This window comes from Dendronephthya gigantea, unplaced genomic scaffold, assembly GCF_004324835.1.
Source record: "Dendronephthya gigantea isolate DGI-Jeju-01 unplaced genomic scaffold, DenGig_1.0 000000F, whole genome shotgun sequence".
NCBI lineage: Eukaryota > Metazoa > Cnidaria > Anthozoa > Malacalcyonacea > Nephtheidae > Dendronephthya > Dendronephthya gigantea.
Genome location: NW_021163010.1, coordinates 2,757,567 through 2,783,605, shown reverse-complemented (window position 1 = coordinate 2,783,605; position 26,039 = coordinate 2,757,567). Strand labels below are relative to the sequence as shown.

General features: G+C 34.1%; 2 protein-coding genes across 6 annotated transcripts; both read right to left on the bottom strand.

The window, feature by feature from the left end:
- Positions 1 to 56: 56 nt before the first annotated feature.
- Positions 57 to 13,205, bottom strand: LOC114518808 (corticotropin-releasing factor receptor 1-like). Of its 5 annotated transcripts, XM_028538819.1 has the most exons (15): positions 8,793 to 8,883; positions 8,119 to 8,245; positions 6,458 to 6,545; positions 4,295 to 4,409; positions 3,713 to 3,823; positions 3,505 to 3,590; positions 3,086 to 3,186; positions 2,612 to 2,729; positions 2,383 to 2,533; positions 2,054 to 2,123; positions 1,875 to 1,944; positions 1,670 to 1,755; positions 1,215 to 1,341; positions 916 to 1,020; positions 57 to 457 (listed from the first exon to the last, which is right to left on the bottom strand). In XM_028538819.1, the coding sequence occupies exons 3-15, from the start codon at positions 6,488 to 6,490 to the stop codon at positions 272 to 274; spliced, it is 1,359 nt and encodes a 452-aa protein (XP_028394620.1). In that variant the 5' UTR covers positions 6,491 to 6,545; positions 8,119 to 8,245; positions 8,793 to 8,883; the 3' UTR covers positions 57 to 271. The 5 variants fall into 5 exon arrangements, with proteins under 5 accessions (XP_028394620.1, XP_028394612.1, XP_028394604.1 ...); XM_028538811.1 differs by lacking the exons at positions 8,119 to 8,245; positions 8,793 to 8,883 and adding an exon at positions 13,044 to 13,205; XM_028538803.1 differs by lacking the exons at positions 8,119 to 8,245; positions 8,793 to 8,883 and adding an exon at positions 6,638 to 6,912.
- Positions 13,194 to 25,779, bottom strand: LOC114518838 (Werner syndrome ATP-dependent helicase homolog). The gene is made up of 7 exons (XM_028538849.1): positions 25,696 to 25,779; positions 25,415 to 25,554; positions 24,849 to 24,985; positions 24,669 to 24,738; positions 24,435 to 24,561; positions 19,640 to 19,741; positions 13,194 to 13,280 (listed from the first exon to the last, which is right to left on the bottom strand). The coding sequence occupies exons 1-7, from the start codon at positions 25,696 to 25,698 to the stop codon at positions 13,239 to 13,241; spliced, it is 621 nt and encodes a 206-aa protein (XP_028394650.1). The 5' UTR covers positions 25,699 to 25,779; the 3' UTR covers positions 13,194 to 13,238.
- Positions 25,780 to 26,039: the final 260 nt, after the last annotated feature.

The window sequence follows — 26,039 nt, the reverse complement described above, 5'->3', positions numbered from 1 at the left end:
ACTGAATAATTATCGCACATGCTGGTCAAGCTTTACACAGCGTGTTGTAACCTCCCGTTAACAATTTATTTAGCTGTAATCCACACATGTTCTAGGCTACATATATTTATTAATCATATTTAAAATATAAGATGTTTACATGCACTCATGTTTTACAAGGTATATTTATAAGAGTAATTCGGCATTACCCATCATCACGTTAAGCGTGAATCCACACAAATATCATACATTTCAAATTAAACACTGCTTTCTTCCTGCTCGTCATTACTAATCAGCCCAGAACTCCTGATAACTGCCGCGTCAGGCCACATCCACATTTTGGACCATTGTCACATGGTGGGGAAGAATGCGACAGCCCGCTTTGATCAATGGATGGGTCTGGAGAGGGACATGATGTAGTTCCTCTTATTGGTCTCTCTGTATGTCTTGAACGGGAACTAAAACTCCACGAGTATCCCTGAAACATTTTTGATAAAAATATCGTGAGGTAAAGCATTAAATTATTTCAACCTATAAATGACGCATTTGTTAAATTCTATAGACGCTGATTAGCTTAGAGCTGCATGCATGTATAGCAGTAACTTGGGAAAATAAGGAAATTTAACTGAGTTATGTGGTATTAAAAACACTTTCCGCATTTATATATATTTATAAAACGGGACCTATATTCTCATTCACTGAGATAATCATTCACTATATAATATCCTGGCATCAAATATGGTATAACAACTGCCTGAAATAGACAAAAACACTTCTCGACGTTTCGACATGAGGTCGAAATTTAAAGACGCTGCCACGCTGTTCCCTGCATGGTTATATTGGAAGATAATATCCTATTGTGTCCATTTCATTTTTTCCTGGCATATCAAAATGCAGCAATAACGATTTATAAAAAAATACAAGGAACTTACTTACATTTTCCAAAATGCGCGTCCCCTGTAAGGATGATCTACATTTTGATTTCGCTTTGTTTAGCAGTTCACCACTGAATGTGATGTAAACCAGACAAGCCAACGTCCCCTAAAATATTGATAACAATTTATATTTAGCTGAAAACACTTGCATGAAATTGCTTTTATGCGTTCGTTATTTCGTCTCATATATTTCAACATTTTAAAAATACTCCGTAAAGTACATGCAGTAAGTCAGTATATGGTGGCTGCTTTACTTAAAGTTTTTTTTTGATTTTGCTTTGTTTATAAACTTTTTCTTACCTGCATTGGGTAAACAATTCGTAGGAAATATTGATACCAGACTGGTGGGTTTTTTGGTACAAAGAATATTAACAGATAAATTACACCAAGCAAGGGTGATAGCACAAGTGTCCCTTTGATGGCTTTCCTGAAATTTAAAATTATAATACTCATTTTCGAAATAGTCAGTAAAACCAAATTTTGTTTAGGTAGTATATATATGCAATCCATCATTGCGTGATAGGCGTCACATGTAAACCCACCTAAAATCTGAAACGCTTACATGCATTTCACATTAATGTTCTATATGGGTCGATGCCTGTATATGGCTATGGTGGTGCTATATTAGTATGTATATATAGGAGAAGTAGAGAACGATTCTATATGGCTAGGCTATAGTGTCAGTGAAAAAAATAAAATTCACGTGCACTGCACATGCTTCATGCCTCGCAGTCGCAGCGTTAAAAAGTCATTACCTGACTTTCACGAAGTCCCCTTTTTGTTGCCTTTGCTGCCTTTTTACAAAAATTGAGACGGTGTATATCAATGCAAAGAAATCAACCTGGTAAAACACGATAAACATAATAAACTGTTAGATGTGAATATTTCGTACATAGATTGATCTATAACAACAAAATATATAAGAACATGAATTAATGAATTTATTTACTCTGAACTTACAATTAAAAAGAAAACCAGTGGCACGTACAACACTAACATATAAATTGAATCCTTGTAATGTACCCAACACCTAAACAAACACGAATTCGCAGTGAATGGTCGCTGCAGTTATGTATCGATCGATGTAAAGTTAATGGAAATTTAAAAAAATTAATAGGGATTGAGGACATGATACATACTTTTTTGGTGAATGATCAACAAAATATACAATAATTGGAATATACGCTGTCAACAACAGTAAAGGGGATCCTATATGAAAGAATAAAAGTTAATGTCGATGTAGGCATCCTTGATCAAACGAATGATAAAGATAATGTGCACGTGTTGATCACAATGATGCTTTAGTTTGTGTTGTGAATTATTATCGCATGTCTGCGTAAAATAAAGTTGTCTCAGATAAAGAATTTTCAACACTCAAAAAAGAATTTACAGTGTTATGTGGAAAACAAATTGCCTATAACCTTTTGCTGTTCACGTTATACCATGCAATAATAGTAATATAAAGTACCCCATCCAATCAGCAAATAATATTTGAAGTAACTTTTCTTATCAAATATTACGACAACTTTTCTAAGTAAAAGCAAAGCTTCATTCAACATCCACATGATTTCTGCTGATGCAAAGTAACGATTCAAAATCCAAACGAGATTACAAGAAACCTAAAAACATTAATCAGAATTGAAAGGAGAAGTAAACATATAAACTTATATCCATATTCCATATAATTTACAACTTACCCGTGAGCTATCTTGGTTACCAAGGTTACCATAGTGGTGGATAAAGAACGTACTTATTCGAAATGTAAACGCCAGGATAAGATTTGTATGAACGTTGAACCGTTCGTTTTTGCCCTTCCTGAAAAACAACAATATGGAAATTCATTCAATTAAGCGATATACATCATAATATAGCTACAAACACGTTTCGAAAAATTTTATTACAAATTAACAATTTTCGTTTTACAATTATACCACATTGGATAAGAAAGAAATATACTGTTGATCATGACTACATTATCAAAAAATTCGCTGCTGCACGTGTTTTTAACATAGTCTTCGCCTAACATCAGGGTCAATATGGCACACAAACGGTCCAGCTATATACCACTTCTGCCTAACCTCTAATCACATTTTGATTCAAATCTCAATCCTTATAAAAGGTTATCCAGCGTAATTATCGTTTGTTAACAATTAATATAATTTCAAACTTACAAGAGATAGAGTGTGACCACTAACGATGGGATCATAATTGAAAAAGAAAACCAACTTAAAACAACATAGATACGTTGTTTTTCATCTTCCTCTTCATTCGGCTAAATAAACAAAATGGATTCACGATTGTAAACAATCTTTAAAATGAATAATGTTATATAATTCTCTATAGATTTAACTATACTTATCAATATGAAGTATATTTGCTACAAATGGCAAGATAGTATTGGGAATACCGAAAAATGCATGTACATAAAACTCTTCGTTTGCGGTTATTTTGAATTTTAATTATTCAGTTTAAGTCATTTTTCATTTCAAAAATTTGGGAATGCATGTATGTGAGATTGGCTTAATGGCTATTTTTTTTACTTTGAGACTTTCCGCGTTTGACGTCATTATAAGAAAAGTCTATATCATACCAAAGGAACAGAACTAATTTTCTTGCAGAAGGAAATATCTGGTTTTCCCCAAAAACCAGATTCATTACACCGTCTTGAGATATTCCCTAAAACAAGTAACATCTAACATTATATAGCATTATATGTATAAAGGTATATTATAGCATTCGTAAACAGGAAAATGGACGAGGAATTAAAAAATGATGCATTTTCTAACATGATGACTTACCCGAAGTAAGGAGGTCAAAGAAAATTGAAGGGCATTGAAGATAAACTGTGCTGTTAGCACGAGTTGTTGGCCAACAAGCGCCATAAAAGCTTACACCACATGTAAATTTAACTAAAATGGAGGGGAAAAAACAGGTTTTTTATAGTTTTAAGTTTAAAAAAATGATTGCACATGGTTGGACGCATCCTGCAAAATATTAGTGTACAATACAAGTACTGAAGTATATGCATATACCATTCTCTCATAATATAGTTTCCTTGAATATTAACGAGCTTAAGATGCACCAAACTTAAATTTTAAAAAAAACACTGTACGTTATTTAACTAGTTTTAGCGTGCATCTCTGAATTCGTTCGCACAAGTCGATTTGAATTCCAGTCACGAAGTCACTTTCTCTCAAAATTAAATTTGTATATATCTTTTCATTCTTTGTACAATACATCTCATACAATATGTATTACAATAGGCAGTATTTCATTGTTCACCCTAGCTTTATAGGAGACATGCCGATAAATGCTCTTTTTATATTCGTCAACACACAAGAAGTTCATAAATAAGCAAATGTTTAAAAAATTCTGCTCACCAGGATATCCGTCTTTGATTAACCGATTCTTTGGGTTATTGTAACACTCCAATTCTTGTTTCTTGAGTTCTTTGGCAAAATCTTCTTGTGCCTCGACATGGATTAATATATTTATCTTGCGGGAGAATGAGAAAAGCGACTTAGTAGTTATTTACAGATTCAAACAAATATAAGTTTTAGGAAACATAAGTTTTAAGCACCCAGGGGGGTGCAAGTCTACGTTTTGTCGACAAAATGGGGGGGGTTACAGTGTACAGTGTACGCTATCTTTATCAATTCCAACAACTCCGTCCCCACTCCTCGCTACGCCCCTATAATCAATTAAGGTTTATCGGTAGAAAATAAGTTACGGAAACTGGGGATAGGAGCACGACAGATCCCACAAATAAATCATACATCACTCATGTAACTCATGTATGATGCATTAACTTTGGAAACGGAATATAAAGGTATAATGCATCGCTTTATACACTCCCATTGAGTCACTAATTAAGATATACATTGGCGAAATAATGTGTAAGATTTATAGTAAAGTACAAAAAATAAGAAACGAACCGTCCCATCCTACTGATCCTAGCTATGTGTGGTGTAATGAAGAGAAAAATTTAAAAAAAATTGTGAAAGCAGAGAAAATCGAAGTTAAAGTTAAACATTGATTTCTTTCTAATTTCTAATGAATCATTAATGATTTTTTAAAGCCATAATAAAAGATCAAAATATATGAAGTGATCAATCACTCATATTTTCAAATTGTTTTTTTGTATTTTTACAAAGGAAATAAAAAGGCAAAAGTACAAAAAATTATCAGCATACCAATAGACATTTTATTGCTTCCTGTATCGTGTTTATATAGAAATACTATATTATAAAAAAGACACATGGTATTTTCCCCCGCAGTGAACAAAAAGCGGGAAAAAATCAAGGCTTTGCCCGCAAATTTACATAAACTTGTTTGCTGAAAAAATTTCCTGACAGCCGGAAATTTTAAATCCAATAAACCCAATGAATCCCATTTTATTCTTGCTTGGATGCTTATAAAACGCGAATGGTTTGGCCACAGAGTGAGCTTGCTGGGCACAAATATTATCTACTTGTAATTTCATATACCAAATTGAAATTATTAGGTGAGTAAACCTCTGGTGAGCCTTCGAATAACATGAAGCCTTTTGAACCGAACCGCTAGTGATTGTTAGTGACAGGTGCTCGCAAAGAGAGCCCAAGCCGAATCATTAAGAACAATTATACTCCTTGTTTAAATATGCGCATATATTTATAAAAAGATATAGAATATTTGCTTGTTTAACCTTTATTCTTTTGATTCGTTGAAGCGCATATTTAAATATTCTTGCCTACACGTTGTTAGCAACAATGATCACTAATGAATTAAAATAAGCATGAAAATATTCACTGCATTGACGCATGCATGCATGCAGGGCATAGAAAACCTTCCGGTCACACTCCTATATACTCGTTGTGGTACATGTATATGCAATTTTCCACAAACGTTCAGTCGCCATGAGTGTACTATATAATTTTTTTTCTTCACTGACCACCTGATGTAAGAGAGTTATCAGATCTATAATATGTGAAGTCAGCTGTTATAGATTCAATGAATAAATCAGTAAAGTTAAATTAACCAAAAGACTTTCGATTCAACATAGTTATATAGTCCAATTGATACAATGTATCTATAGTGTTGCAGTGGCCTATAAATATACATATGAATATTGGCAACATGACTTGCTAGCCTACTATCAATAAATTCACCTGAAATTTATTTTCATGCACTTAGTTTTAAATCGCTTCAAATCAATAATTGCATGAGGGATATAATGAAAATAGAACATACAACTCTTTAGATACAGATTGAAATCATTCTCTTTCATTACAAGAAATCGAATTTGTAACAAGCGCTTCGACATACATGCAGTTTATGCTATTTTTCAATTGGGTAAAACATTTTTTTCTTCGAAAATGACTGCATAAAATGACTTCGAAAATGATCCATGCCAAATTGCACTCGTTTCGTAAATTTCATATTTTAAATCCCATGCACGTCCAATATAACGTTTTAAGCAATAAATTGTTGAGCAATTCATTGAATTTTTGCCAACATATTCTTTTCTCGCCATTATTTAAATTAATATAATATATATAACGTACCTGCAACAACAAAGCAAGAAAGATCGAAAGCATCTTCGACAAATGTAATCTTTTAATAGAAGCCTCTTGTTAGCGTCAGGTACTTAGTCTATAATGAAAAAATTGGCTTAGTGAAAAATGACAACTTTATTATTGACAAGATGAAAAACATCAGAATAAAAGAGATATGCTTGTATCCACCGCTATATAAGACCATACGTTGAATTATTCTTAATTTTCAAGGTACATTTCCCGTGTGATGAAGGTGGGCCCATTGGTATTGGCAATGAATATTTTTATCATCAATCATTTTACTTCTCTGGAAATCACTAATTAATATACGCTTGAAAAGATGTACGACTGTGTATACAGTTCTCAAATATTTCGCCCGCCTTCACCCTTTGTGCGCAATTTACATCTAACACAAACCAAGCAATACTGCTTTGACTTGTCAATTCAGTTATAGCTGCACAGGAAATGAAATTGCGCACATATTCCTGATGTAAATTAGAATTTCAAATTCATCAATTCTAGTATTGTCTCGCACTATGAACTGGTTGCATTTTAATACAAAATTAAATAAGAATTAAATTTTAGTTTCCTTAACAACAATTCAATTATTATTTAAAAACATGCTCCTCACAGCGATATTAGGAAATTAATACAGCAAAGCTGTATGAAAGTCGATCAAAATTAAACGGCATATCAAGGCTACTACTATTCAAACCGCTCATATATATATTTGTAATTAGAGAACCTGTCCGAAATTCTCCCTTTGTCTAAAATTCCCTTGACGCTGCGATCAATCAGCATCAAATTCAGCCTGGAACGATCACCACGAAGGCATGATGATCAATATCAAAGTCATTAACTATGTTGCACCTTTTTTTTCGTATGCCTAATGTGACGCGAATCTGATCACACTTCTCCGCCAACTTATATGTTCAACTACAAATTTACGTTTTTTAATTTGTCGGATTATAGTAAAAATTACTGACACACACACACAAGTTTGCGAGGACAACTCGAATTGAGGAGATATATATGTTTCAGTACAGTACTAGTTGACAGTTTCATGCAGTATACCTTTACGTGAGAATAATCCATACTGTATACCATACATGCACATATAGAAAAACGTGCTTTTAGACGTAATAATATAGAACAGATTCTTCAACAGGAAAAAAGTGCTTTCTAAAAAATGCACGCGGTGATGATAATAACAATAATCAAACTGCCAAGGAGTAAATGCAATTATAGCCAGACAATTCCTATAATTGAAAATGTCTTTTTTTTTCTCTCTTGTTATATATGTTTGTACAAAGAACACCCTTATGTACTTTAGTACAAATGTGTCTGAGTATATATTTATCGTCTGAAACTGCGCGCGAGTTATGTATTGGAGGAACGTTTATTTATATAGTTACTTAATGTAATGCTTGAAAAACAGAAACAGAAACAGTAAGTCGTTTTCGTTCCGACAAGCTTACATAACACAGATGCCGAATATGTAATTTTTCCCCTGGCCCAAATTCGTCGTCGAATGTTACAGCTCCTAAAATGCGGACGTCTGCCAGCCTGACATTGAAAATGTGCGTAAAATACGAGCAAAGTAAGCACCCAAAAACGGCTCCACATTCAACGAAACTGGTATCGATAAAAAGATTATGTAACACACATACCCAATATGTAATTTTTATCCTGGCCCAAATTCGTCATCGAATGCTACAGCCTCTTAAAACGCGGACGTTAGCCAGCCTGACATTCGAAATCACATCTAATGACCTAATTATTAGCAGAGGCTGACAGCTATAATAGAAATATAATTTTATAGATTTAATATTTATATGGTATTTACTCTCCTCTATCTTAAGGCCATGTTACACGGTGCAATTTTTATTGCAATTCTACTTTTAAGAAATGTAAATTAGTGAAGAGTCTTCAGCCCGGCTATAAATATTTTTCAATCAAATATCGATGTACCCATTTGCTTTTAACTGAACTTTTTGCAATTTTTGGCAATATAGGCAGCCAGCCGCACATGTTCAATAGCATATAAATTTAAGCCAATGTGGTTTCCGAGAGTCGAAAATTCAAGAATTCTTCGGACTTTCACCTCTTGCCAGGCTCGTATACGTTATATATATATATATATATATAGCCTACGTCTAAAATTCTTGTTTATTCTCTCAAAAAAATAACAAGTAACGACATATCTAGACTTCATTTACATGCTGACTTGACTAACACTGAAATTAAAACAGCTGATATATAATTCGTAGTTTAGAAAATGAATCAAGATCGTTTCTGGAATACACCAGCAAATCAATAAAGAGCAAAAATAGGTATAACTTACTCTCAAACGTACGAAATTTTTTACTCTCTCTTTGCACTGTCAAATCAATATACTCAGTCTGAGTGAGCTAGCAACCAGTCTTTTCTTTTATTCCTGCAGGTGTAATATATATTCCTCAGTATATAGCATGCATGTAACGAGTCGTTCAAATTAATTCTCTACTCGAGATATTTTGAACGCATTAAGTAGCACCTGCATGGACTACAGAGTTGAGAAATTCATTCACAGAATTTCGAACGAGCAGCCGCTTAGATCATCAAGGGAGATCATCTACATATTTTCTGTTTGCAAGCCTTATATATAGTTCCGGAGTTACTATTTTAAACTTGAAATCATACTTCGTATTTACTATATATACAATGCAAAGCAAGCAAGCATTGATATGAGTGTGAGCAATTTAACCTTCGTACTCAAACATAGCAGAAGGTAGTGCAGGTTCCCATTTGCGCATGAGCTTTGCACAGTGATAAATGAGATTATCATCAAATCCTTCAGATGCTGGCCTAGGCTAAATTAAGCCCGATAAAGTTAATTTCAAGTCTGGTGTTAGATGATAAAATCGATCAATAATTATCGTGGGCGTCTCAAACGTAAAATAAAATGAGATTTCTTCTACAAAATTACGCCTGAAAACGTTTATCCTCCGCATTACGCACCTCAAACGTAATGTAAGCGATTCAACCAGATATACTTTTAATTGCGAAGAAAAAACGTAATATAAAATATTACATATAAAAAATTACGTATAAAAAATATTAGTATCAAAAAACGTTTTAACGTTAATATATTCTATCGAAAAAAAAATGTTTAACATGACTTTTACCAGGATTGTGCCAGTTTACGAATAAGACTATTATACATATAGTCGTTGCTATGGCGGCATATTTGCACGAAATACATTCCGCCACCTTAGTTCACCACAGCCTTAACTCAATAGTTACTTTCAGCTGTGCATTGTTCTATATTTAAAAAACAATATGACATTAAGTAAAATAAAGCTATTCCGGCTAATGCGATTTTTGCACGCTGTTTTACACTTCCCTGAAACTGGATGATGCATTCATTATTCCTTTTTTAGTCAGAGGCGTAGGAAGCATCTCAAATTTCGGTGCACAAGCTCCATGTGTACTTCTTGGTAATAAAAAGGGCAGTTGAAATGTGTACAGGAAATGTGTTTTTGTCAAAGCTGCATGCAAGGTCAACAAAAAAAGCACTTCGAAAAACCTGGGGGGAAATTCATTTCTTCAGAGGCTTCACGATTGGAAAAATGCACATCCTAAATCTTTGATAGTTTTGCTGTGAGGAGAGGCTCAGGTCTATTTTTACATAATTATGTGACAACCTCTAGGCTTTTCAGGAATATTGAGTAGAAAATCCAACGCCTGCACCTTCAGTTATTTCCTTATTACACTTAGTGGGCATAGAACCTGTAAATTCAGTTTAAAATTTAAATGCTTTTTTTTAGAGACGACGCGTAGCCCCTTCAGAATAAGAAATTTAAAGTTAAATCACTGTATGATGCCACGCATTCCCTTTATTTTGAAACAGACCGATGTACGGGGCGTGGGAGACGCCTGCAGGCCCCTCACAAATTTTAGGCCTACGATAAATTCTGCTGAAATAAATATCATTGCATTGTTACAGCACACCACTGACAAAATATGCGTCTCGGTGATGAAGAATTTATATTATCGTCATAGAGTTTTGAAACTATGTAGCCCAGCTGTGTTATTTACAACTTCGAGTAGATTTCTTGGCATGAACCACTTTTCACTTATCACTATATAAAGAAATAGCGTAGATAGCGCATGGCCTCGAAAATTTTGAGAATTTGAACTCTCATAATTAAACGTGATTTGCTGCATTCTACGGCAATACAAAAACATAGAACTTCTTGAATAATCCTCACCGAATCTCATTGGAACATGAAAACGTCTAGGACCCATTTTCCTAGGTACATATAGAATATTTTACAGCTTCTGCCCACCCAGTAGTGCCAGAATTATTACGAAGCGTTTCTCAACATCTTAATGCCTCCTGTCGATATAATAGCATATGTACATCTTCAAATGGTAATCATGAACATTTCCGTAAATGAAATAACAAGATAACGAATTCTATGGACTATCAGTTCTTTCTTTTTTAAATCTGACACTTTCTATAAATGCATGACGTTCGCATCATTCATCTGGATACTATTAAGGTAGCAAACCTCGACACATCTGTTAATATTTAATATGGGCTTTAAGACGTAACGTGGGCGAGTATCGTATACACATTTACCACAACAATAACATCCACTTCTCGGACCTATGAACTAAGCGCGAATTAGCGGGGAAAGCGGCAATGCATACGAAACGGAAAAATTCAGGAAAAAAGTTTTATTCCGTTTTTTTTTATTAAAAATTCCTTATACTATTCCTGGCATTTTCCTGCCATCTGTTGCTATTATCATTCTTGCCCACGCATAATCTGCACTTGACACCATGCGTGGACGAGTTGTCTATATTGTCCACACAAGTACGCAATCTATAGCGCCATGGCGCTCTCAAAAGAAGATCGAAAATGAGCGAACGAGTAGACAGCGAATAGGCCAAAAGTTGTAAATGAGTTACCCGAAAAATGTTTTATGTGAATAACAATGCCAATCTTTTTTTAATAATATGGCCTAGAGCAAAAATACGTTTTAATTATTTCGTAGAACATGTTAGAAGATTTCTATCAATCCACGAATATACAAAAATAGTTCGACTTTCCTAGCCAACAGAATAGGAGTATACGAGTGATAAAATTCTTAGAATCAATAATGACATGAATTAGCAATTACAGTGAAATATTCGCAATAATCATCCTCTTTATTTTGCAAAGGTCAGTTTTGAGATCGGTTTTAGGATGGAGAGTCAAACGTGCAAAAAGAAGAACTTAAAATGAAGAACGTATAGGTCGTGAGAAAAACTGCCAGTGATTTGTTTGTTGGTTTTACTCCAAAGTTGTAACCTCTTTTACTTGCATCATTAACAGATCGGTGAACGGAAGATCACATGCATGCATGCTAGCAGAGACAGCGAAATAAATGTTTCGCATGGTTACGCAACACTTGTTGTTAACAGCTAGCAATACGATATGACTGAATCAAATTTGATCAAAGGATAAGGCAACTGAAAGTTGATGATTTGCAAAATTTATTGCGTACAGCTAAAAACAAATTGTGGAATGTTATGTACTGTGCATGCATGCAGTGGGGCAGTGAAGAGCGAGTTCAGAAAATTATTGCTGTATATTATTATGGTTATGCTATGTTATGGTGTTCTTAACGTGATAACTTTAGAAATAACACAATAATGTGTTTAGAATTGCTCCATGCTAAATATACTCAACATCAGAGGATATTCTTATTATATCTTGCTGGGAGCTGATCGAGGGCGAGTTGAATAACAACAGATGCAGGTCGACTTTATCGGGACGAAAGCAATTATAAATATGCCACTCATGCATGCATGCTCATATGTGCCTGATAAGCAGGGAACAACTTTATAATTCTAGTTTACGGCATATCTCCACCCACCATGCAGGCACCCTCCTATTGTAGAACTGTGAAGCCTCCTGGCTATTATATTGCATGTATATGCGTTGAGGAGATAATGTTTTCGTGCCAGTTCCGCAAACGCTTGATCCCCCTGTACTTGTAACCAATTTTGCGTAAAGTATTAAGATACATGCGTGACTAACTCGCTAGTTCGTGCCCTCATTTGAGATTTTCGGTCATTTGCCCAGCCGTTTAAGGGACAATTTTATATAGCTATATTTCCTTAAATAATATATGTATTGAATATTTAACACAATTTTATAGTTCGCTATATATGCTTTTAAACAATATTGAGAAAGAGTTTATGTTCAGAAAAATTTGAAGCGTGTATGCAAAATGCGGGCAATATCTGAATCAGTGAACATTATTGGGTTTTTTATTGTTATTAGCAGAACCGAGGTTGTGCAGACGCTGCTGTAACCTCCCCCCTCCCTTTAACTACAGCATATAAATATTATTTGTATATATATATATACTTTCATACAGTATAGCAAAAATATCTCTACAAAGTATGAAATTACTTGAATATTTACAAAACGTGCGGCATTCTGTATATTTAATCATTAGACGTCATACCATATGCAACGTTGAAGCATGTACTATACCATACATCTATATAGCTATATATATACAGTATATATATACAAATTTAGCGACGGACGCACCTGATATAGAAGTCCACAGGCACCTTTTCCTTGATAGTGAGAAGGCGTTTTGCTTAGTTTGTTTCCACTACAACTGAGAACGTTGTTTATGTGCGTCTTTCGAGTTATCTTAAATTTTCTGTTGAGTGTTGATAACGTTAACAATCATATTTCACAATCTTGCTAGATATAGGTAATATTAATTTTGTCTTGACGCTATTCCATCTCAACCAGCTTCATATATATTGCGTAACCAACCTAGACATACAAACATCATATTTAATGACTGTCAAGGAGGTCCATAAAAAGTATAAAAATAAACGTTCTGTTCTATAAAACGGCTACCAGCTGACTTGTAGCGTTTATTACGAAGATCGTCTGGCGCCAAGTCAGATTAGGTAGAGTTATGGAGGAAGGTGTCTTTCCACAAATACTTCAGACACTGAAATATATTATATATTCATACGCAGGACAATAGGCATATGTGACGTGTACAGAAAAAGGTTGCAATATAAATGTTGATCACAATCAATGTTGAGCTTTTTGCCATATAAAAACCGATGGTTACTGGGTTTACACTCGGTTTAAAATTTCGGTATGAAATGAAATTTGGCATGGGTATATTCCTAAGTTTTGAAGGACTTGCTTTAGAAATTTTGAACGGACTATAAAAAACTGATTCATTCTTGAAAATGTGACAATTTAAACAAGATTTTATAGAATATATATAGAATGACAAATATAAAATCTAGCTAAATTTTGGTAGTCTGAGTAAAGCTATCGCAGTGTCAGTGCAAGGAGGCATATTTTGACGTATGCGTAAACGTTCTTCGATTGTATTATATAATTGTACTTTCTGCATCATAAGTTTCGGAGTTATACATTGACGATTGCATGCATATAATGAACTTAAATTAAAAAGCTCATCGTCAAAGGCTTATAAACCAATCCTTTTTTTTTTCCTTTTGCCTGGAAGATTTGTCTCTGTACCGGGTGTCCCAGAAAAAAGTACTCCGGTTTGATTATTAATAGCTTCTAAACTAGCTAAGCTATTAAACTGAAATAACTTTCACTAGATAGAGGGAAGACTAACTTAGATTTTGATATATTACAGTTGTATTTTACTTTAAAATTTACGGAGATATCAATGTTCAAAATTGGTAGCATATTTCTGGAGGTGTCTAAATTATGCAAAAAACGCCGTATCAAATGTTAATCAATATAATTTAGACACATCCAGAAATATGCTACCAATTTTGAACATTGATATCTCCGTAAATTTTAAAGTAAAATACAACTGTAATATATCAAAATCTAAGTTAGTCTTCCCTCTATCTAGTTAATAGCTTAGCTAGTTTAGAAGCTATTATGAATCAAACCGGAGTACTTTTTTCTGGGACACCCAGTATATATATATATATTACCATAGCAATAACATGCATTTGTAAACGCATTTTTTTAAGATATACGATAAAGCTTGAAAAAGTTTAATTATAAACTAAAGTATAGGCCAGATTACTATACTAACTGAGAAGTTGTAAAATATAGATCGTTATCTTAATTATATGAAAAATTAACAAAGGGTTTGAAACCAAGTAAATGCATATACATGTATAGAAGAGACTTTCTTCTATACTGACCAACTATTCTTGGTAAAGTCGTTGCACCTATGAATTAATTAAAGTCTGTATATCTGCATATATAGTATTGGTTCTTTTGCGAAATGATCTCACGAATTAATGCAAAACAGCACAGTTCAACTCTATTTGATTGCCGACATTAGTAGCCATACGATCATTCTCCTCCGTAAAATATAAACTGATTGTAGTATATATTTTTAACTGTCCGGTCAAGATTGCTAAACATTTATTATCAAACATTGATTAGAAATAGCTGGCTGACAAATGATGTATAGCTTAAAAAGCAGGTTAAAGATTTTTTAAAACTATCACGATCGTCTCCGAAACTTAATTGTGGCAAAAAAACGTATACTTGTCAGCGGTGTATTTTTATTTCACCTCTATACGATAGCCAAACAAAAATAATGAGAAAACCAAAGACCAGATTAAATTAAATTTTTGAATTCTTTTAATTAGATAGCATATTTCAGTAGGCTATCTAAATTGAATGCGCATGCGCAGGTCATGGTCAGGAAATAAGAAACACGCCCTGGTATTCCTCATATGACCAAGTTGGAAAACATCATGCATGCATATCTGATTAACTCCCAGTTCCTCCTGAGAAAGATTTATTTATAACTACTTATCCATTCTTATTGTGGGCGACAATGATATTTTTAAATGAAAAAAAATAATAATTCCAAAAAAAGACATCTATGACGTAAACAAACCTGCATGTGCAATTAGAAAAACATTGACGAAAGAATTAGTTCACGAGATCCATACGTACATGCTGTCAAGGTTAAATTAATTTAGAACATTGGGCGCAAAATATGTAAATGTTTACAGGGAAAAGGGTATATGTCAAAAGACTGACTATTTCCTGAAAGACCCGACTTCCTCACAATTAAGATATATATCGAGTCTTCAATCATATATAGGCAATAGGCATATTCTACCAGCAACAGCTTGCAAAAAAATGAGCTGTTTATATGCGAGTCGTCTTTCGACGCGAGTCCCCGCTAAAATATTTGAATAATTACTATATACATATATACATAATTATTATAACTTATCATCAAATGTGGTATAACAACTGCCTAAAATAGACAAAACACTTCTCGACCTTTCGACCTGAGGGCCTTCGTCGGGAGAGTTAGTATACAACTCTCTTGACGAAGGTCCTCAGGTCGAAACGTCAAGAAGTGTTTTGTCTATTTTAGGCAGTTGTTATACCACATTTGATGCTAAGTTGTTTGAAGACGCTGTCACGCTGCTTCCTGGTTATATATAATTATTATAGTCTGTCGTTCCAAAAATGATGGCAGTGCAAATAAGCTGATCGAAATTAAATGAAACTTTCCTAAGTTTATAAGCCCTTCAAAACGTCGCGCAAAACCGCATAATTAATGCGATTATAGACAATTTGCATTTTGTTACAAATGAAATACATACGGGGATTGTACGAAAATAACGTTTTTGAGGGTTTCCAATTAAGCCGGTAAATTTCCTGAAATTTACAACACTACACAATGCAACGCCTAATATGTTATTATATAGCATCCAAATTTCGTGCGAATTTTCTAACATATTCTTCATTCCTGCAGTTTTGCATGTATATACTAATATAGCGAACAGCAGTATAAACATATCTTCTTTTTATTCATTTTTTAAACTTTTTTGCAGTACAATACACGTGGTCTACCTTGAAGCTAATAATCATACATTTTTAACCGGTTAGCAAAGTCACACCTTCGGAGTTTACTAAGGTTATAAGTCAAAAAACACGACCCCACGTTTTGATCTTGACAGGACATAAGAAAAAAAATCACAGATACGATAGGGCACATTTATATTTATGCCGATTCCCAGTTTGTCGAAATGATGTTATTTAGAAAAAAATCTTTACGATCTTGATACGTAGAGCAATGCACGCCATTTTGGAGCCAAGGTTTAATTCGTTCAGATAATAACACTTGCAAATTTGGCAATGTTCAAACAGAGGGATTATCTTCAGGAAAAAAACTTGTACAAAGATAAACCACAAAGTATGTATAGATCTGAAAAAAAATCCGGTAATCCGTTTGTGGTGAAGATGCAATTAATATAAATAAATATGCATGATACGGCATGCTTGGGTGTATGATGAAAAAAATAGTCGGAAACTGTTGTCTTGGAAAAAAATTCTGCCAATTGAAATTTCATTTATCCACACACTTTATAATGTCTTGGAATAAGATATTTGAATTCAGTCTTTGTTGCATGACTTTGGTCCCAACCACTTATAACAACGTTTAGCTATAATCCTCTTATCGTTTTCCGGCCGTGTCTGACAAAGCGAATGTTTTGCCAAACTTAAGGTTGCTGTTTCTACGTCTAAAATACTGATCGAAAAATATTCTCCCACTGCTTGTTTACATCCTATCCAGGTGGATAAATAGAAACGTAATCCCACACAAAAAGTACTTTTTTATCGCTTGCTTGCTTGCTTGTTTGTTTGACATACGTATACCTATATTCTCAACAGTCTGCGCGCGCATTCCATCGAATCACACACGTAAGGAACTATAGTATCTAGGCCAAGGGGATGCACATAAAACATCAAAGAATATATAAGAAGAAAAACAAACTAAGACAAAGAAATATGCGAGAATTATAATAATAATGATATATATAAGCATTAAAACTTTTACAGCGACTCTGCATTCCCTATACAATTACTAGTAATCTCAATCAATACACAAAATGACTACCCCATGGGCAGCACTAAATATTTGAGATTATAAAGATTACAGATAGATTTCTGAATGGAGTGAAGATGAAGGAATAAGGTTTATTTTCTATAGAACTAGTCAACTTTGGCACGTACTAAACCTCCCCGTCACGGCGTAACGGATTGAAACGTATATTCATGTCAATCGTACAGTATATAGCATTATATGTTTCAACAACCATTTACGAACTGAGGAATTTTTTAAAAAAATGACTGCATGTCTCATATAGAGGAAATTATGTCTGCATGAACATTTAATATACGATAAAACGGAAATGTCACGCATCTGCATGTGTTTAAATATACATATATATGCATGTGTTTACATAGCCCATGCAGTTGAACTTCATGGTCAGAATTGTAAATATTGTATTTTACTCTTTTACCCAATATATAGCGAAGTACGCCTTTTGGTGATCAGTTCCAGCCATAGCTGGTAGACGAACGGCTGAATGCGCTTAAGACGAACACAAAAAATGGAGCAACTATATAATTTATCTTATATACGGTATATGTAGCTATATACGTACGTGTTCCGATTAGAGCGAGATATATTACTGTTACAATTGTTAACTTGCGGTTGCCCCATGCTTATGGCATACCAGATGGCATCGGGACCCCGAAGGGTGCGTGCATGTATATATAAGTTCGATAGCATAATAAATAAAGGGTTTTTTAAAATGTTCAATTTTTAATAGAGGAAAGTGTTGATTTCTCAATTAACAAATTATTAATTCTATCTGCTGACATGATTTTATCTACAATTGAATTCACCAAATGCAGGTGTTTTGTGGAATCTATACTCAGTATAAGCGTTAGCGAATTACTCGCTGGCAATTCTATGATAAACATAATTTGAAGTAATTAAACAAGAAATTATATTGAGACATGCAACACAATATTGAAGCGTGAAAAGTTTCCTTTTCCCGATTAATTCCTATTCTCCTTCCAGACGAAAGGCAATTTTTTAGCTTTACATTTAATTACAGTCCAAGCAAGCTAAATATTTTATAAATGCCTTTAAGTCTAAAGTTCGCAGTTAGCAAAGAATTGACAATTCCCATCTATAATGTATGTAATGTGATGTCACAAATATACGAGCTTAGGTCGACATATAGAATTAGATTTCACATGAAAATGTGAAAAAAATTGGCAAATATGCAAATGTGCTCGGCGACTGGCTGGCGAATGCCCGCGGTAAGAATGCAGTCCGCATGCAGTGAGGCCGTTAGTGCATGACAGTCGCGATACAGAGGCTATTTAACTGTGGATATAATGCTCCATATGTTGCGATTTTGGAGCTTATCACATATTACATATGTGATCATAAATATAGGGAAATCGTAAAAGATGTTTCGCACACTGTGCTTTTCCACAAATTCTCGACAATATATATAAATACTAGAGCTATGGCTATACATTCCAAAATATAAGGAATAGTTTGTCTGTGGCTTCGAATAACTCTCATCCATCATACATAACTCCCATTCGTGCGTCATAGCAACTATATATACAAGAAAACGCCTCGACGTTTCTACCTACAGGGTCTTTGTCACGAGAGTTTTTCGTCTATTTTAGGCAGTGGTTATAAAATGTAGCTATATAGGCATTAATATAGCCTGTGGTGCTATGTGATTGGTTAAGCTCGATCCCCACCTTATATCAGCTTAAAATGGCGAGCAGTAAAAACAAAACTCGACCGAAGACACTATATACTGATGACTGATCAGAAAAAGGCAGTGTTTAATAAAACCTGGAAATTTGACCATGCATAAATACAAAACAAATAACTGCATGAAGATATCGAAAATAAATATATAGTTGTAAAATGACAAGAAACAGTGTACATTAAAAAGCAATAAAAATATTGAGAATCAAACTAAATATCTGCCAAATTTTTAATGAAAGGATGTTAGAATTTCGCTATGTTAATTGCGCACACGACTTAACTTAAGCTCGTGATCTCGTAGTCATGCTATATTTTTAGGCCAATTTGATCGGTAGAATTAATGCTTTTGGTGTTTGTAATCTCCTTGCAGAATATTCGAACGAAAATTTCTATAGAATGATAGATCTAACCAGGAATAGCCGCGAGAATACAATTTCACGTTTTTCTACCACGCCATTCCTACCTATACAATCGCAGTTGAAAAAGGTATAGCTAAACGTGACGTAGCTACCTATATATATACATTATATACTAATTATATAATTTTCGTACGTACATAAGCATCGAGGGCGGCGTAACTTTCTTGTGTTCTTGAAAGTGGATACTTCTCCCAATCACTACATCGGACTTTATTATCCTTTGGTATCCTTTGTTTAAACTGCAAAATTCAGAAGTTGATAATGAATTAAAACTCATTCGTGACCTTAGACGACGCGAGGGTGTTGATCCGTTTCAAAAGTTCGTTGAAAGATGTTAAACGGCCCCATTCACTGTGTATAAACGTTTCCGTAAGGAGTATGTTGTGACGAGGTGAGATGCATGCAGGCATAGTGGGAAGTGAAAAAGACACAAGGCCAGGATTCAACATCAGATTCAACCGTTTCGTTCCAGATGATTGTACGTATAGCTAGCTATATGATATTACCTTTAGTCTTCTTACACATACAGTCATGAAAATTAGACATCAATGATACAGGCTCGTAAACTACCACAGTTAGTTAATTAATACAACGGTAAAATAGAATATAGACGTGGAAAATACCTTGGATATACACCCCAAGATAGACCTGATTATCCAAGCACTTATTATATTTCTACTGACAAAGGTAACAGACGTGTCACTTCCTTATTCCGACTCTGTGACCTCAAAGTTCCAATGAAATTTTGATGTCTAGTTTGAAAATTCTTGCTATTGTTGCTAGCTAGTTAATGTTTACGTCATAAATAGTTAGGGAAATTAGTGAGACATCTTTCCATCAAAACCTCAGATAACCTGAGATAAACTACATGCTTATAAGTCGGGGGGCTTTATACAGTGGATTAGGAAAGGCATCTGTCATCGTTGCCAATTTCAATTAGGATATATATCACTTATACTCGTGGAAAACAGCAGAATTGGCGTCGATGTTGTTACGATTCGTCGTATGAAAACAATGTTAATGAAAAGATAAAATAACATAAATTGTGCGCTAGGTCATGTGAACAGAACGTTAGCTCAAGAAAACACAAAAAAAGACATACAAGATATTTTATGACATTACTTTTCCACCATGAAGGGTATCATGCGGCCTTGCTATTGCATTGAGGGGGAATTTCTCTTTTAAATTATTTGTTTAGCAAACCACTCTTTGGGAAAAGTCATGCAAAACCACATGTTAAAACGTGCCAATTTCATTTACACGTGTGAATTGATGAACTTCAGAAAAAGGGTTGGGGTGGCAGATATAGAGCTTTCGTAATTATAAAAGAAATCAGTCAGGCATAAGACGAATATGCATCCCACCCCTGGCCAATTAAGCTTCTAGCTACGGTCCTGGATAGGTGTAGAGGGTATAAGGGGTAGTAGGTAATTAGGAGTATTGGAGGATGGTATACGGTATAGGGAGTACAAAAGGGTGTAATATAAAAAACAGAGGTTTAAGAGAGGCTTACAGGGGATATACATTTTTTTACATGTTAATATTTATTATATTTATCAAAAAATGTTATGGTCAGCAATCTTGTCATCCTACAATTTTGTCATTGATTACCTTCATTTACGAAAGCACGGGTATAATTTCAGGCTTATATATACCTTGTAAGTCAGTGATTCTTTTTCTCTGACTATCTACCTAGAGTCTATATAATGCTTTGGGGAATTATAATAGACAAAAAAGCTGGTGAACGACAGGTATTTCGCAGTAATATTATGGAGATTGAATATTCTAAATATGAGTTCCATAAAAAATCTCGCGGTGAAAACCCACTTTTTACCGTCTGCATGCATGCACAATGCTAAACGAAAGGGAGCCACGAATATAATTTAATTTCTCAAAATAGGCTTTATTAAACGATGTGTGACATTCTATTATTAATGCATGCTCATGAGACACCACAAACCCGTCATTTAACAGCTAAAAGCATGGGATTAATTGTATACTGAAAATTTGGTAAATTTAATTATTTTTTATAATATTCTTGTATGTTTGCATGGTGACAGTCGATGAGTAATTTAGCTTGTAGGTACACCACGTAAGTATTTAATACTGCAAAGCTTTCGGTCCGTAAACCCTACAAGCTAAATCACTTATTTTTTATAAGTCTGCATGAGAGTTAACCAATTATAGTCGAGGATTTTGGAGTTAACTCAATGCAAACGTGCGTACATACATCTGCTCCCAGATACGGTGACGTACCCAGCATTAGTAAAAACAAACTTTGATACAATTTGACGTAATTCTGTTCATGTATCAAAGTTTGATCTAACCGTGATATTTTCCTAAATCTTGCGTCACACCTTAATCTATACCGTCATGCAAGGGTTGCATTAATGTAAACGTGTTTTGGTCCATGGGCCGCGAAGACACATATTAGTTCGTGCGAAAAAACCGCAAATGGAAAATATACAGCTTATATATGATAGTATGTAATTAGTATAAATCACTCGTTAAAATGATATTAGAAGAAATTGCTCTAACGTAGCGAACTTGATAGATAAACTCAGTTTAAATTCTAAATACTCTATTACAGACTCTGGATTACAGACTAGATCTGCACTAACCGTTCGAACGAAAAGTTCCGACCTTTAAAATGACATGCACAGCTGTATGATGTAGGTTGGTTGTTTATACCAGCAGTAATCCGGCCATATCTTGAAAAAACTCATTTTTTTAAGCAAACAAGGAACAAAACGTCAAAACGTAAATAGATGAGTAAGATAGGACCTATACCTGTGCACCACAAAATAAGGCAGGTCGCCATTCGGTCTGTTCGATTAATGAGACAGTCAAGTGACTGTAAACAAATACCCATAGTAAGTCCAAACAGTTCAAGTTAGTTCATTATTAATTTACCACGCTGTCTATAACTTCATGCGTCAGGAATCCTTTTGAACTGACATTAACGTTGATACATCTTCTCAGATATGAAACTAGTTAATATATTAACAACTTGTGGACTATACTTTCTACTCTAACTTATCTCACATATTTTAGCCTTCATGTATGCATATACGGAGTATTCGCTTAATACACGAGAGTAAAAGTATTGTTTTCAGTAAAGTTTCAAAAAAGATAAATTATGTAAGGTAAAATGTAAGGTAAATTCTTTAATCAAAGAGATCATATTTGATATCAAATATTATAAGTAGGCGGTTAATGTGGTTACTTTTTACAGTGAAACAGCCAAAATATTCGGATGTATATAACAAACAATTACTCTCGAATCGAAAATTTAAGAATGTTATTCATATAGTATGACATATAAAACATGTGAACCACTTGGGGAAAATTTTTTGACAGTTATAAATCGTAAATTTGAGATAAGTGCATTACACTTAATAAATGCCATACTCCACCCGCTTGATAAACGAGATCAAGATTACATTGTTGCAGATAAATAAAAATTTCAGCATGATAAATAGCACGCCCAAGTGACTTTAGCAACTCGAAATAATGCAGACGGTTGATAGAAGAATTACGCTGTGGCCTGTGCCAAAGTTATACGATAAATAAAATGAATATATATGCCTTGGTTGTGTTGCACATTTATTGTCTAAATCGAAAATTCTTACATGAAAAACAAATGAAATAAAAAAAAGTCAACGCGGTATCTGATTTGAAAGAGCCAATTTTATTAAAACATATTCAATTTTTAAACCATATAACAATATAACTGGTAAGAGTGAAAAAGTACATGCATATCAATTCAATCAAATCAGTCACGCAACATATATAGTCATGTAATTATCTGTGGTTGAAAACTGTATTTATACTATTTTACTCAAGTTATTTTCTTTAGTTTCTTTGATAAAACACCGATTCTTCCATCAATCGACACGTTATTTTTTGTTAATATATTAGTAGTGTATAGTGCATCGTAATATAGATGATAATAGTGCATGCATGTATAACTGAATGATTCATCTCAAAAAAACCAACAAGAATGAGAGCCACAAGATTAAAGTTATCTTTAAAAATTCAGTAGTCGTTTTTGAGATAATGTCTACGACACGGAAGAGCACTTTCTTAGGGCTGCTTTCCACCAACACGTTTTTTGCGCGCGGAAAAGTTTAGATGCTTTGGTCAACAAAGTGCATTTACTAATGGCAATGCAACAAATGACACAAATGTGTCAACAAACGCATACTAAAATATGCAGAAAGCTAAGTTCTTTCGATTTATTTGCCTAGCTTTTTCAAATATGACATATACATAAGGATTTAGACTTTTACGTGCGTGTACGTGCGAGTACCTACGAGAACGTGCGTATACGAAAGCAGCCCTTAAAACGAAATTAGAATCTGCGTTCATGGATATGCGTGTGAAAAGGAATACGATTTCCGGAAACGATGAGCACTTGAACAGTATCAGTAAAAAAACAGCTGGCCGATGGAACATTTCCAGCCCTGGCGGCAACACAATACACCGTGCATAAAGTGATATAATTCAAACCAGGAAACAAGCTAAAATGTTGGCGGTATATCTGACTAACTGCAGGCATAGTGCGATATGTCAATTAATGGTAACACAGTCATATTGATATCAAAACCTATAGCATGCGAGAGAACTCCTACACTTTATAAGAAATGGGCATCATCGTACTACTTACTACCAAAAGTACAACTCTAATGAGAGACGGGAAGCCAGTACTCACTTTTGTGGTTAGGCAAAAATGTGTGTAATTAAACATTAATCATTATTAATTAATGACAGTGACAGAAGTTGGAACGAATTTAATCAATTGGGAACATTTTGATTATTTTCCCGTTTGAATCGGCTGTGTATCAAAACAATATAAGTCGAGGTGATAACCTTTTTAAAAACGCATAAAACGATAGCCTAAACCTTACTGAATTACATTGATATACTTACTAAATTCATTGTTAAACCTTTAAGACTCCATTTTTCCGATGTTTTGAGCTTTAGATTTGCCAAATCCGAAAGTTCTGAATAACCTTTTGCTTTCACACCAAAATCACTCGTTAATTTTTGCATGTCACTATAGAAGACAATACCAAATGATCTAACATTCTAGGAAAGTTGTGAAAATCTTGGAAATGCCATTCAATTTCACTAAGACTATTTCAATTTAAGTAATTAACTGACTTGTGTATTCCAACACCAACTTTTGTGATCGCCTCGCTTTCTAGTAGTAGCTTTAGCTCGGATGGAAAACCTTAGTTAAATGTTTTAGAAAAGTCAATTAATAACTGCAGGTCAAAGAAGCAAATAGTCATTATACATAAAAAATATAGCAATTATTTCTAACATTAGACTATATCATACCATTCATCATTGATATATGAAAAAGATAACAAATATCTCTTGATGGACAAAGTTGAATTAATGCTGTTCTTCTCACTTCATTGGTAAAAGTGACTTTCCATTCGATGTCAAAACCAACAACTTCAGTACTTTCTGTTCTACAGTATAAGTGATCATCCAGATTAACTATCACAGAATTACAAAGGTTTCACAGTAAGTATAGATAGAAAACCTGGAGATATTAAGGAAACATATTATTTCAGTGAATTAAACTTAATCATCTAATTATACATTTAATCAGATAATTAAATTATCCTGACTTTGACTGACTGGCAGTCTGGCACCCTATATTTTGGTGAACATTATAAATACACTTGAGTACTCATCAAGTGGATCTAACTTTAGAAACTAGATTTACAGTTTAAACAAATTTTGCAAATGTTTTGCAAATAATTGTTGTTGAATATCCTGTCCTAAGGTATATATTGCCTGTAGCATTTAAATTGATTGATACATAGAGTATATTACAGCTCCAAGACTACTAATTCCTACTGCATAGATAATCCAATCACACTTTTCAGTCTTACCTCATTTGATTACATATAAAATTACAATCATCTTTTTGAGAACAATAATACACTTTGCCATGAAATTTCATTACTTGAAGACCAGATTCACCCATTCCTTGTTGAAAGCATGCTGGCAGTTTCCTTGGGGCACTCTTTGCCTTTGAATTAATTGATAATTCTATATGTATTTGGCTGTAGTTAGGGACTGAGGAGTATAGTAATAATACCGTATAAACTATGCTGTGAAATGACAGGATTCTCTAAATCCTTCCAATAAACCACAATATTATCAAGCTTACCATGACCACAAATGATACAGATATATTTTCCAATGATTCTTGATTCCCCGATACTCAAAAACGTTCTTGGGTGCAGTCACTGGGTCCGGTGAAGTGAGCGAAGAGTGAACCCCATCAATCTCGATATCCTACCTCCTATGTTCCTCCTCATCCGCAAGCCCTTTTCGGGCAAATATGGCGGGCGGTGATATTTTGCAGGGAGGAGGCAGCATATATGGAGTTCATTGAAAAAATCCCGATATTCCCTGCTCATAGAGTCATAGTTCCAGGGATTATATGAAATCTTGTGCGACAAGATATAAAAAATGCGACAAGTAAATGAAGAAATCAAATTATACAGCTGA